The following is a 15,115-nucleotide window of genomic DNA, read 5'->3' as shown; positions in this document are numbered from 1 at the left end:
CGTTTTAATACAGGACTCTGAGCTTTTCTACATGATAAGACGTGGATTTTCGAAAAATAGAATATGTCTCATTTTCAACTCATGGAATGGACTTCAATAGTTTCCCAAGGTCATAATGATTGGTTCAAGAATGGGCTACAAGTCACAAGCCAGATAAATGAGACTCAAGTATGGAACTTTATGGATCTAGAAAGGACTCCATTTCTACTGTGTGATAGGCAAAATCGTAAAGATGGCCCCCAAGATTCCTGTACCCTGCTTACTCAATCAAACATGAATTTAGATGCTGCTATGAAGAGATTTTGCAGATATAATTAAAGTCCTAACTCAGGTGACCAAGGATACAGAGATTGCTTGGATGGACCTGACCCAATCAGGTGAGCCTTTTAAAAGCAGAGTGTTTCTTCCGGCTGGCAGAATACAACAACACAGAGATTTGGAGCACAGAAGGATTTGGTGCTGCTGGCTCAAAGATGAAGGGGTCCATGTGAGAGGGAACGCAGGCAGCGTCTAGAAGCTGAGAGCTACCCCCCAGATGCTGACCAACAAGGAAATGGGGTCTACAGTCCTACAACCTCAAGGAAGTAAATTCAGGCAATGACCTGAATGAGCTTGGACATGGACTCTTCTCTGGAACCTCCAGATAAGAGTCCATCACAGCCAATGCCTTGTTTTCATTTTTGTGAGACCCTGAGCAGAGAATCCAATGGAGTCTACTCAAATTTATGACCTACACAACTGTGAGCTAATAAATGGGTGTTTGAAGCTGTTAAGCTTTTGGGAATTTGTTTCACAGTAATAGAAAACTAATATACCCTGGAATTACTAGCTGTAAGAACAGTGTGTCCCTAGAGAGGAGTCAACCCAAAGATAAGGTCAATATAGGAAAGCAGAGTCAAAATGGAAAGAGACGGCATCTACATGACGAGTCTTTAATCCCTGGATCTAGCCATTTGGGAAGCCTATCCTGATCCTGAAGTTTCAGGCGTGTGAATCAATAAAATCCTGTTATTTATGAAAGCCAGCTTGAATTGACTTTCAGTCACAAGGAAGAAAACCCAGATATTGGAAAAAAAATTCTCACTCAATTCTGATCTAAGGCCCAACCCTATACACTGGGTTTGCATTTCAATAGAAAAAGACAGCTGTCTATTCCTACAGAAAAAAATACCATTCAGCCAACTCAGGAGTATCAAGGGCCTGAATAAGCCTCTTGCTAGACCGTTTTCTCAAAATTAAAACAATTTTGAGGGAGAAACACATCTCAAACAAAACAGTAAGTACCATCTGGAGGTCTGATATGGCTTGATGCCAAAACGTATCTATATGCTAAACTATGGATGGTAATAAAAAGACAATCAAATCCTTCACATGGAGACCCACACGTAGACATGTGCACATACACTCAAAAAGGGGCACAATTTGCCTCATTCCAACCGTCATGGGAACCTATGACTAAATTTTACAAGCGCTGGGAAAGTGAAAAAAAACAAAAAAAGGTGGAATCAGTGAGTGTTAAAACTGAAAGCAGTCCTAGAGTTAACCCAATTCAAAACCTGCCTCAATTTCACAAATGAAAAACTAAAAGAAGTTGATGGGATGCTTTATGATATGCAGTCTGGGAGGTGGAAAAAGTAGTAGGAGGACCCAATATGGCATGTTTTCTCAGGGAAGGGGAGATCCATTCATTTTCTTCATACATCTGTTATTTTACTTAAATGAAACTGAAGCCAGGAATGGGATCTACTAGGATGTGGAGAGGGAAAACAATATTTTTTCTCATTTTATCCTTCAAGCAACTTTTTGAACTATTGACTGCTTATTGATTACATGGACACGGGGAAATGACTAAAACCAAGGATCAAGGTGGATTAGACATTGATGATCTCAAGTCTAGAATATTTTCCAATCAGGATCTATGACACTCTAACAAATAATATCTTCTGATGTTTTACAGAGGCAGATATTTTCCAAACAGGATCCAGGGGACCCCGACAAATAAAATCTCCTGATGTCTTATGGAGGCAGAGTGTGAAGGTTCAGCTCAATGCCAGAATGGACACTTAATCAGGTTTTCAGAAACCAACTCCTGTAGTATACTCCCAGAGACACCAAAACTCATGGAATGGAGAGGCAAGTCCTATCAAGAGACCCAAGGTCAAAAACTAGGAGCTTGAGACTGGCAAAAGAGAAGTGGGGCTGGCAGGAATCAGATCTATACTCACACCCAGTAGAAATAAGAAATGAGTTTTTCAGTTCACTGGGAAAGTACTGGGAACACACCCAGAGACAGATGCTCATAGGTAGCTATGTCACATCATGTATCACCTTACTACATAGAGGAGAGCTCGGGTCAAGCACCAGCTCTGGAATCAAATATAGCTGAGCCCCATCTATCTGTGACAGAGCAAGTGGAATTAAGAAGTTTAAAAAGTAGATGTGAAATACGAGATGTGAAATTTGGAGAAAATATAAAGCACATATGTAACACCTTAAAATTGCTATAATCGACAATTACAACATTAGGGTCCATAGAAACATCTGGAAAGTATTTGTGGACCATGCTTCTTACAATGCTCAAGAAACTGTTTTTTTACTTTAGACTTGCAAGTTGGAATGGAAGGAAGAGAGCAGATATGGAACTAGCGGGTTCTTTTTAAAGAACTAGAAGGCTGTGTGTTGGAGGCTGTGGTATATAAATAAAAGGGACAGGGGCTTCCCTGGTGGCGCAGGGGTTAAGAATCTGCCTGCCAATGCAGGGGACACGGGTTCGAGCCCTGGTCTGGGAGGATCCCACATGCCGTGGAGCAATTAAGCCCGTGGGCCACAACTACTGAGCCCATGCACCGCAACTGCTGAGCCCACTTGCCTGGAGCCCGTGCTCCGCAACAAGAGAAGCCACCGCAACAAAAGAAGCCCACACACCGCAACAGAGTAGCCCCCCCCCCCGTCGCAACTAGAGAAAGCCTGCGCGCAGCAACGAAGACCCAATGCAGCCAAAAATAAATAAATAAAAAATTTTGAAATAAGTAAATAAAAGGGGTAAAGAGCAATGAAGATAGGTAACATAACAAAAAATTCTACCTTACATATCCACTTGGAGATGGAAGGAATACTCCTATAAAAAATCAGCTGTACAAAGAGACTGAAAGAGAGTTCATTTTTAAAAAGTACAATTAGTAGCAACTGATCATGAGTCAAAAACTAGAAACCACCATACAATGGGTTACAGCAAGGAGAATGAAAGCTAAAACTACGTGCCAAACATGTATCAATCTCATAAACAAAATACTGAGTAAATGAAACCAGACACAAAAGAGTACATCCAGCCCATTTTTAACAAATTCAAAAAGAGACAAAACAAATCTACTTCAGTCCAAAGAACAGTTATCCTTCCAGGGGAAGAGTGACTGGAATAATTAAATAAGGGCGTCTGGATGCTAATGATGTTCTGTTTCTTGATGCTGGTTACACACTTTGTGAGAATTCATCCAGCCATACACTTATGGCACGTGCACTTTTCCATATGTATTTTCTATGTGCATTAAAAATATTAAGGTAGTATTTCCCACCTGTATTCCATAGGAGTCTGTTGCCTAAAGAAATGTTATTATGGGGTTATTCCATGAAAGAGTTTGGTGTTCTCTAAGTTTGGGAAATGCTAGGCAAGACCGCGTTTAATACGTTCCCACTCTATCGGACGTCTCCATCAATGAATCTGAATGAGTCAACCCTCCCTCCATGGCCTTGGGCCATGAGCTGCCCCTGCTCAAGCTTTCCTAAGGTTTCCTCCAGCCCCCAAATCTTAGCCACAACATGATCTGCACGTCTGATTTATCCCGATTGGAACAATTCCACTTGAGCACACACTGTTATCAACCAGTCTGGAATAGCATCACCACTTTTTCACGGAAGAGCGCGTATTTACAATCTGGTGCTGACTGCTCTTTCAGAGGCCTGTCTCCAATCAGCACTCTTGCACCCATGTAATCCCAGAGCAGTGAACTAGCACATTTCATGTAATTTGCAAGTACAATAGCATGAAGGAATACAGAAAAGCAGGTTTTCAAAGAGAGCATTTTGCAACTGTAGTTTGAGAATGCTCAAGTCATCTTCACATTCTCATGGGGTTGCAGCTCACAAATCAGAGTTTCTCCCAAATACTTGAAACCTATCACAGCTTGACTCTTACAATCACCTCATTTTTCTAGTCACTTATGTCAAAACAAGTCAGTGCTTCTTTACAACCAGCATTTTGCTTATTCCCAGTGGGGCAAACAGCTGTGCTCACTGATTCAGGCTCTTGCCTTTTTTCTCTCAAACATTTTTTCACTCTTTTTACCACAGGCAAGATTGTGGAATCTGAAGACTGTCTCCAGTGCACAAAGGAATAACAAGCAGGGTTCTGTGTTGTTATCTTTAGGACATTTTCCACAACTTCAGTAATTTATTTAACTGGGTTTAATTAGGCACCTGGTTTACCTTTGGCTACTCATTTATGCCAAGTTCTACAGTAAAAAAGAAAAAGGAAAATCACCTAAGTTCAATCAACTGTCATATTTTTGGAGGCGGAGGAGAGATGGCATCAAATGACGAACAATTTGCCTGAAGCCCATCATTTCTCTTCCTGGCATCTGAACATCAAGTCTTTTCATTCTTTTTGCCATGATCTTAGTCAGACATACCACCCACTGCTCCTTAATTATACGATGAGGCCAAGAGAAATTAGAGTATTCCAAACCAATGTCTTAAGCTAAGGCATTCACCACAACAGGGATCCTAATTATATTATACTGATTTCCAATGGGAGGATTAAATTATATATTTCAAAGAAAATCTAGAACAAGCTTAACACTGTGATGTCCAGTTCAGTGGGAAACCATTTGCATTGGAAAACGTGGCTTCCATGTCTCAAAGCATACTAGAGGACCATTTTGCAAATACCAAACTGTATCACACTCCATGGAAAAATAGTAAGCATGATCATATATGAGACTGAAAAGGGCATTAGAAAAAGCAGGGGTTGGGAAGATAAAATAAAATTAAGAGAAAATTTTACAAGTGTAACTGTCACAGCCACGGTTATATAATCCTGAAGCAAAGTTGAAAGAAGCGTAATGAAATGACTGCTGGACTTGGTTTAGTTCCAAGACATACTGTGCGGTCTTGCAAATTATATTTTAAATGTATCTGCTCCAGAGCAAGGAGAAACAGCACCCAAAGAAGTGCAAGGAAAACACGTTCACTTCAGAGCAAAAACATTTAAAGTTCTAATCAGAATAAATTCCTAGTACTAAGAAAAAGAATAATAAATTTCACGATTGGCTAATTCATGTTCATACAACCAGCAATGACTGCACCTACCTCATTGAGGTCCTGCCGAGTTTCATCCTTTGGCCACACGGCCGCCCTCTGGTCTATTCTATAAAACACAAAGAAAAAGTATTTCCATTTAAAAGAAACCTTTCAACAATGTACATTTGAAGTTGGCAGCTATAGATCTGACCACACCCCTGTTAAAAACCCTCAGTGGTATCCCACTGCCCGAAGAACAAAATCCAGAATCCCTATAATGGTCTGCAACACATTACAGTGTCTGAACTCTGCCAATCCTCCTGTCCCACCTCCTATCGCTCTCACCCTTGTCCTCTACCCTCCAGCCTCTCTGGCCTTCAGTTTCTTGAACACACAGTGCTGGCTCCCTGTTCAAATCTTCACACTTGCTTTTCCCCCAGATTTTCACAAAGCTGACTCTGCCCAGCAGGCAACATCAGCTCAGCTCCTATGTCACCTCCCAATGAGTCCTTCCGGATCTCTCTAATCAAACTATCCCTCCCCTTCACTCTCTACTGCACTGTCTTTAGATTTTCTTCTTAGCGCTGTCACTACCTAAACTTATGATGCTTATTTGCATTTCCACGCTAAAATGTAAGCTCCAAGAAATCAGTGACTCTGTCCATCTTCTACACTGCTGAATCCTCAGCACCCAGTGCAAAGTCAGTATTTTTATGACCAAATGTGATCTGATACAGTTGTTACAGAAAGATACCATTTGTTCACTGAAGATAGCTTTTGGAAATTTCATTCTATCACTTACCTAACAAAATAAAAGTTACAGCAATTTCTGGGTAACACGGTAAAGCTAGGTTTTGCCATTTCATAGCTTCCAACAGAAGAAAAAGGACTTAAGGCAAATCTACTCTGAATAAGTTTCTTTAGGTTAAAAACAAAACAACAAAACTCCACTACTGGCAGATGCTCAGCTCCAAATCATGATTCCTCAAATGCTATGGTCCAATGGCATCTACCACATAACATTCAAGTTTTTCTGCAGCAGTTTGCATGCTATTATATAATAAATATATTAAATTATAATTATTCTTTTTAAAAGGCTTGCTATCTTAAGGAATAAAAGCTTTAGTATTTAGTATTTATTTAGTATTAAGTCATTTATAAAAAGATTTATTTGGGGACATAATTATTTACAGTTATTATTCTGCTTTGGTTTGAGTCCTGAAAAAAGTATGTATGTCCTCTGAATGGTCATCAAGATGAATGATTTCTGAAAGTAATGATGCACATTTAGGAATGCCATGAGCCTAACTTCTTCAAAGTATTCTTAAGAATGAAAAGTTCTTTCAGTCCATGAGTACTGTTAACTGTGCAAACAACTTACTTCTAATGAGAAATGGAGGAGATGTTAAAACAGAATTTGACGGTCACGCTGATGTTGACCACGTCTGCACAAATGTCCCTCCTGGGTGTGAGAGAAGACTAAGGGTCCCAACCACGAGCCCAGGGAGAGATGGCCCAAGTGAGAAAGTTAGTTAGGGGAAGAAAGCGCTGGCACGCCCATCCTCTGCCCATGAGTTCGCTGGGCCACAAATAGTGACTCCAGGGCTTCAGAAAATACCAAGTAGCTCTTTCCTGCAAAATGGGAGAAACCCTCTTGGGGACAGGGGTTACCCTGACCTATCCAGTAACATCTAAAGTTCTGAATGGCTCATAATTTCCCTGTAACCTAAAGTGGTTCTCAAATTGTGTTTTTATAGTTATAGTAGCACCAGAAAAATGAAAGAATCGTGTTCTCTAATGGAAAGAATATTTACCAGTTTACAGTTTTCAACCATAAATTTCTCCAGGGCTCTGATGCCAGCAGATGGTAAAACAAATGCATGGTAGCAAACATTAATGGAAGAAAGCAGAAATAAGACTTTGTTTAAAATATATAGTATATATTATTGAGATGCAGAGAATAGCTACATGTAATACACTCACATGATCTTCAATGAAAACTACTTGTCATCTCCAGATAAACCTCCAGATCAAGTTTAAGAACTGTGGTCTAAGCATCAAAGACGCTTTAATTTAATAGCCATCTGAATGTCTCCTATGTGACTGGTACACTGTTGGGGAAATAAGAATCAATGAGCAGACTCTAGGCCTTTAGGAGACTTACAGTCTAGTGGATCCTGAAGCAGAGAATAAAACTAATTAAAACCCAGTCTTGAGGTTCTTTCCATAAATCAAGGAATGAGCGCACAGGAGCTGATATTAGAATGGTGGAGAGGGACTGGGGAAATAGAGACAGATGAAAGAGACATTTTCAAAGAGAAAAACAACAAGAGGTGTTGGGTGTGTATTGAAAGTATGGAATGAAAGAGATGGTGTAATGAAAAGTAATCCAAAGTTTTGAGCCTGTGTGACAAGAAAGATGATAGGTGGTTTTTCCAGTGGAGAAAGAAAAAATAGGTCATTTGGGAGGGGAGAGCAGGCAGCTGGCATGCGTTTTGATTTAGACATTTGAAGCTTGAACTGAGGATAAAATAGGGAGGTGAAAATCCCTGAGCCGGGCTCACGGTAGCATGGGGCACTCGACGGCGTGTTCCAGAGGGTGAGGGCGGGGCTAACAGTGACTCACAGTGGTCACAGGTTCTCCATCAGTTTTTCACTTGCTGTGTGGCCAGAGCCTAGCACACTGCTTGGCACATGTCGCATGCTCTCTACATGCCTTTCGGATGGATGAAAAGATGAAGAAACAGAAGGACCCAGACCCAGGAATGACTTCTTGATCTACCACTTCCTAGGTGTGTGTACCCCCTGGCAAGATATTAACCTCTCTCAGCCTCAGTTTCCTCATCTGTCAAGTGAAGATAATATCAGCTAAAGCACAGGATAATTCAGGATGTGAAGGACAGTTCATGAAAAATGTTTATGACTACTGTTGGCTGTATTAAAAATAACACATGGATTCTATAATCAAATGTAAAAAAATACCATAATAGAATTATAAATGATGATAAATAATGGTATACTTAATTATAATAATTGAAGCCTTGTGAATAAGCTGAAAGAGATAAAAAGCTGAGTCATCCTTACTCAGGACCACTGGGCAGGTTTCTGAAATTGGCCAATTAGGGGACAGAAGAAAGAAGGGCCGTGAAGAAAATACAGATGCATCACTAAGGAGATAAGAAGGCAACCAGAACAACACTTCGAATAGTGAAGAGAAAGAAGTTATAAGAAAAAAGAGTGTCAAGAAGAGCCTAACAGAAATATACTCAGCCATTAAAAAGAATGAAATAATGCCATTTGCAGCATCATGGATGGACCTAGAGATTATCATACTAAGTGAAGTAAGCCAGATAAAGACAAATATCATATGATATCACTTATATGAGGAATCTAAAATATGACACAAATGAACTTATCTACGAAACAGAAACACACTAACAGACATAGAGAACAGACTTGTGGTTGCCAAAGGGGAGGGGGGCGGGGGAGGGAAGGGTTGGGAGCTTGGAATTAGCAGATTCAAACTATTATATATAGGATGGATAAACAACAAGGTCCTACTGTATAGCACAGGGAACTATATTCAGTATCCTATGATAAACCATAATGGAAAAAATATGAAAAAGAATATATGTTTAACTGAGTCACTTTGCTGTACAGCAGAAATTAAACACAACATTGTAACTCAACTATACTTCAGCAGGACAGGAATAAAGAAGCAGACATAGAGAATGGACTTGAGGACACGGGGATGGGGAAGGGTAAGCTGGGACGAAGTGAGAGAGTGGCATGGACATATATACACTACCAAATGTAAAACAGATAGCTAGTGGGAAGCAGCCACATAGCACAGGGAGATCAGCTCGGTGCTTTGTGACCACCTAGAGGGGTGGGATAGGGAGTGTGGGAGGGAGACGCAAGAGGGAGGGGATACGGGGATATATGTATATGCATAGCTGATTCACTTTGTTATACAGCAGAAACTAACAAACCATTGTGAAGCAGTTATACTCCAATAAAGATGTTAAGAAAAACCCACTATACTTCAATAAGATTTAAAAAAAAAAAAAAGAAGAGCCTAACAATTTCAGGTAAATGCCAGACACTTTACTTACATTATTTCATCTAATCCTCATGGTAACCACATGAGATTAGCATTATTAGGCCCATGTGACCTAACAGGAAACAGTTAAGGCAATTAAATAATTTTATCCATGAATAAACAAATATTTATTAAACAGCAACTTATGTCAAGTATTATTGCAGGTGCTGGGAATAAAGCAGGGAATAAAACAAGTCTCTGCCTCACTGTCATAGAAGCAGAGAGAACATAAAGAAATAAACCTGGTGCACCAGATGCTAAATATTATGGAGAAAAAGAAAGCACGGTAAGGAGAAGAGGACGTGCAGGAAGACTGCCCAAGCTCACGCTGCTAGAAAATTGCAGTCATCCGGAGATAATGAGAATGAAAGCAGAGAAATAAAAAGGCCACTGGATCAGAAAAGATAAAGGTCATGGCAGAAGAGGAAACAGAAACGGAAGCTTCTCACTAGAGAAGTTTAGCAATGAGAAGAGAAGAACCGGAACAGGAGCTAGGTGTCTCAAATTCCCTTCTTAAGATCTTTAAGGGTAGTGTTTGAACCATTTACAATCCTGCCAACTCCAATACAACCCTGCTCTCTAGCCCAGGCCCAAGAAGCGGGAAATTGCAGCCTGGGCTCAGAGCTCTCAGCACTGATGCCTCCCATCACCACCACCCCCGACACCCCCATCACCACCAACCCCGACACCCCCATCACCACCAACCCCAACACCCCCATCACCACCACGCCATCACTGTCACTACAACCCCAGCACCGTCACCACCACCACCATGACCATCACCACCACCAACACCACCACTGCCACCGTGATGACCACCACCATGACATAGTTCAAAACAAAACACTTCTTAACAGAGGAACATAAAACATAATTGTGTGCTGATATTAAACGAGCTTTTTCCTGGACTCTGTGTCTGCAGAACTGTGGCTCGCCCATGGAAGTGCAACTTTTCTAAAACTTGTTGGCGTTCCCACGTTGCTGGAACCCCAAAGCCTGTGCTGAGCCAGCCCGCAGGCTCATCCTGCAGTGACCTTCCCCTGGGAGGTGGACTGAAATTCAAAACAGCAAAGTGAACAAAGCGTTAAGATACTTTTCTTGGCCTACAGATAATGTCAAACCCCAGCTGCGATCATTTGTGAAGAAGCAGTATTTTAGCATAGGATATTTGATCTATATCAACTTACTATAATTAATTTAGCAGATTAAAATGTTCCCTGTCTCAGTAAAAAGCTTCCCCGCCTATCCAATTGCTCACGGAAGATATCTGAGAGTTATCTGACACTCTCCTCTCTCTCAAGTCCAACAGCCAAGCCATGACCAAGTCCTTCAACTTCTTAGCCCAAATCACGTTTAGATCTGTCCTCCCACCGCCACCTTAGGCCAAGTCGCCATCATCTGTCTTCTGGGCTACCTTCCTGGTCTCTCTACTTCTCCTCTACCTTCTCCAAACAACTGCCCACACAGCAACCTTGTCGCTACCCTTCTGCACACTTAAAATAAAGACCGAAATTCTTCCAGCATCCTGTGACGTCCTGAAGGAGTTACATCTGTCCACTTCTTCAACCTCAACTCACGTCATTCTCCTCCTCCATGCTCCCTTCCGCCTCAGACCTTCTACGTGCTGTCCCTGTGCCCAGAACGCTCTTCCCTCTCCACTTTCTCTCCTAATTAACTCATGCATCCTCTAGACACCAGGTACCAGACCAATCAGGTCTCCCTTTCATAGGTCTTACTGTAATTCTGATCTTTCACATCTGCCGCGTAGCACGTCTCAGTCCCTAATTGCGTATTTGTCTAACTATTTGATTGTCTCTTTCTCATGATGGCAAGCTCTATGGGGCAGGGATCATATGAGTCTTGCTCAATGTTTTCTATCTAGAGCTAAGCCTGGCATTTGGCACAGAGCAGGCACTCACATGTTTGCTAATAAAGGATTAGTCCCAGGGTCATGGGCTGCTGTCAATTCCGGTATACTCCTGCATGTGTTTAATGATTAGGATGAGACTCATACGCCCTCCTCCACCTGTGGCACGTAGCAGGACTGGCACCTCATTCCCACAAGCAGATGCATTTCTCACCTGAGGAGACCTGCTGAAGTTGAGCAAGTGGCTTTCCAACACACATTTAGAAAATCTGGGCAGAAAGTAAAAGCAGAGCATCCAACACGCTTCTCAGAGTCCTTCAATAAAGAACCAGAACCTGGAAGCTAAACAGTGTCTACCATGGGTCACATCTTAAGAGTTCAAGATATTCCACTGCCTCGGATGAGCCTCTGTATTAGAGAACAACACAGGATGCACTAATGTATACCCGGATGAGTGTCTGCTGGCTGGACGACTGTTGTTTCCTGAAACTCTTTTGAAAACAAAAGGTATATCCCAAGAGGACAACCCTCTGAGCACAATATTCATTATATACAAACAATCGCTCTATATGCAGACACAGGCAAGATGCCAAGGAATTCCAGTAATATTATCACAAACGGTAACAGCCCTCGATACCAGCAAATATAAAGCTCCTTTCCCTGCAGAGTGTAGGCTCTATTAAAGACATTCTCTTACTAGTTTTTACCAAATTTCTACACTAAACGACTGAGATCAAATATTGGGCAGCCAACTCCAAAGAGAAAGAAACCGAGGCACAGAGTTCAAAATGGCTTTCAAAGAGATGGCTGACAGAAAACAAAACTAGATGCCGAGAGCTGACTTTTCCATCCACGTAGCCCCTCGTCCAGGCCAGTGAACTCTCAGAGGCGGACAAGGGTGTTGGGGCTGGAGGTGGAATGCTGACCCCCAGGAATAGGCCCCCCGGCAGCGGGGACCCAAGCTTGGCTCCCTCCTCCCACTGTACTTCTCTGAAGACTAGAATCAACCAGTGTTATTAACAACAGATTCCTTATTACTCAGCCATAAAAAGGAACGAAACTGGGTCATCTGTAGAGACGTGGATGGACCTAGAGACTGTCATACAGAGTGAAGGAAGTCAGAAGGAGAGAAACAGGGACTTCGCTGGTGGTGCAGTGGTTAAGAATCCGCCTGCCAATGCAGGGGACACGGGTTCGAGCCCTGGTCCGGGAAGATCCCACATGCCGCGGAGCAACTAAGCCCGTGTGCCACAACTACTGAGCCTGTGCTCTAGAGCCCACAAGCCACAACTACTGAGCCCACGTGACACAACTACTGAAACACCCACGCATAGAGCCCGTGTTCCGTGACAAGAGAAGCCACCACAATGAGAAGCCCGCACACCACAGCGAAGAGTAGCCCCCTGCTTGCTGCAACTAGAGAAAGCCCGCGCACAGCAACGAAGACCCAACACAGCCATAAATTAATTAATTAATTAATTTTAAAAAAAGAAAGAGAAAACCAAATATGGTATATTAACCCATATATGTGGAATCTAGAAAAATGGTACAGATGATCTTATTTGCAAAGCGGAAATAGAGACACAGACGTAGAGAACAAACATAGGGACACCAAGGGGGAAAAGAGGGGTGTGGGATGAACTGGGAGACTGGGAGTGACATATATACACTATTGATACTATGTATGAAATAGATAACTAATGAGAACCTACTGTATAGCTCAGGGAACTCTACTCAGTGCTCTGTGGTGACCTAAATGGGAAGGAACTCCAAAGAAGAGGGGATATGTGTATACGGATAGCTGATCCACTTTGTGTACAGTAGAATCACACTGTAAAGCAACTATACTCCAATAAAAATTAATTTAGAAAAACAAACGAACAAAGATTCCTGGACCCACCCTCACTAGGTCAGGATTTCCCGAGGCGTGGGCTGGTCATGTGAAATTAGCAAGTACTCCAGGGCACCCCCAACCGGAAAACATCATCCTAAAGGTTCAGGTGCAACCACATGCGAGAAGACCAACGGCTCAAGGGCGCAGGTTGGGGACTTCTGGGAGTACGGCAGTGACCTGGGTGTTTTTGGCCTGGCCTCCCAGGGGACACATTCCAGAAGAGGGAAGGGCTAAGTCCCTGGAGACGCTCTGAGAAACTCGAAACACAAGGCAGCCCAGCCGCACTGGAAGAGGCACCCCTCCCTGGTGGGCTGGAACAGAGCCCAGAAACAGCCAGAACCACACTAATGCCTGGAGAATAACTGAGCAGTGAGTCAGGCCCACAGTATCGGGACTGGGAGAGGTAAGAAGGTAGAGTTGGGACAGGCTATTGAGGACAGGAGACCCAGCAGGAGTAGACGTCCCAATAATGCTCATTATCAGGACACAAGGCTCTCTGCTTCCATCATCGCACTATTCCACTCACTTAGTACAGAATGATCAGACACCTGCTCCTGGGGCAAGCCATGCTCAGCCCAGGGGGCAGAGCGATCTCAGCAGACGCTTCCGTTCCACAGACAGCTCTGCTCACTCGCATTACCCGCCTCAAGCACCTGCCAAGTCTCTTCATTTTCCTGCCTCAAGGCAGAGCTCAATCCCTTAGCCTGAAAGTGTGGGAGAGTTAACCTCTGCTGGGGGCAATCCTTAGCCAGCGGAGCATGGAGGAGAGCGTGTGGATAAACACTGGGATCCCCAACTTTCAGAGGGGTATGTCTGAGGACTGTCTGAGGATCACAGTGTAATACTGTTACGTAATTGCTTTTTTCCCCACTAGATCATGAACATGTGCCCGTGTAAGTAAAGACTCCCACAAAATGTGGTTTTAAATATCTATCATGCAGATTGGCATTTCTTTCTTTTTTTTTTTAAACATCTTTATTGAAGTATAATTGCCTTACAATGGTGTGCTAGCTTCTGCTTTATAACAAAGTGAATCAGTTATACATATACAATGTGTTCCCATTTCTCTTCCCTCATGCATCTCCCTCCCTCCCACCCTCCCCATCCCACCCCTCTAGGTGGTCACAAAGCACCGAGCTGATCTCCCTGTGCTATGCGGCTGCTTCCCACTAGTTATCTATTTTACATTTGGTAGTGTATATATGTCCATGCCACTCTCTCACCCTGTCACATCTCACCCCACCCCCTCCCCATATCCTCAAGTCCATTCTCTAGTAGGTCTGTGTCTTTATTCCCGTCTTGCCACTAGGTTCTTCATGGCCTTTTTTTTTTTTTTTTTTTCCCTTAGATTCCGTATATATGTGTTAGCATACTGTATTTGTTTTTCTCTTTCTATCAAACTCTTAGAGGAAAACATAGGCAGAACACTCTATGACATACGTCACAGCAAGATTCTTTTTGACCCAGCTCCCAGAGAAATGGAAATAAGAACACAAATAAACAAATGGGACCTAATGAAACTTAAAAGCTTTTGCACAGCAAAGGAAACCATAAACAAGACCAAAAGACAACCATCGGAATGGGAGAAAATATTTGCAAATGAAGCAACTGACAAAGGATTCATCTCCAAGATTTACAAGCAGCTCATGCAGCTCAGTAACAGGTTGGCATTTCTTAAGCGGGTGGTGGTATGCCCTCTAGGGAGCATTTAGGCAACTGAGGGTTATTTGTGATGGGCACAGAGGTTGGGGTGCCCCTGACATGCGTGGGGAAGCCCCACACAACAAAGAATTGTTCCACCCCCGCAGAACTTCCAAATGTCCTCTGGGAATGTGAGAGTCACGGGCACTTGCTCTCAGCACAATCTGAACTAGAAAATGATGATGAAAAAAAAAAAAAAAGAAAGAAAAAAGAAAATGATGATGGCTAGTGGATGAAATAGAAGTATCTAGAGTAT

The 15,115-nt window shown here is 42.5% G+C and overlaps 1 protein-coding gene across 9 annotated transcripts in view; it reads right to left on the bottom strand.

Moving 5' to 3' along the window:
* The window catches only part of FAM13C (family with sequence similarity 13 member C), a 134,539-nt gene that overhangs the window by 49,176 nt on the left and 70,248 nt on the right, over positions 1–15,115 (bottom strand). For all 9 annotated transcript variants that reach the window (XM_082407452.1, XM_082407454.1, XM_082407451.1 and 6 more), the window contains one exon: positions 5,365–5,422. In XM_082407452.1, coding sequence (XP_082263578.1) covers positions 5,365–5,422 — 58 coding nt within the window. The remainder of the gene's footprint in view (positions 1–5,364; positions 5,423–15,115) is intronic.

This window comes from Balaenoptera borealis (assembly GCF_965194805.1).
Source record: "Balaenoptera borealis genome assembly, chromosome: 10".
In the NCBI taxonomy this organism is placed as follows: Eukaryota; Metazoa; Chordata; class Mammalia; order Artiodactyla; family Balaenopteridae; genus Balaenoptera; species Balaenoptera borealis.
Note: the sequence above shows the minus strand (reverse complement) of the source record. Positions and strands in the feature narration are given on the sequence as shown.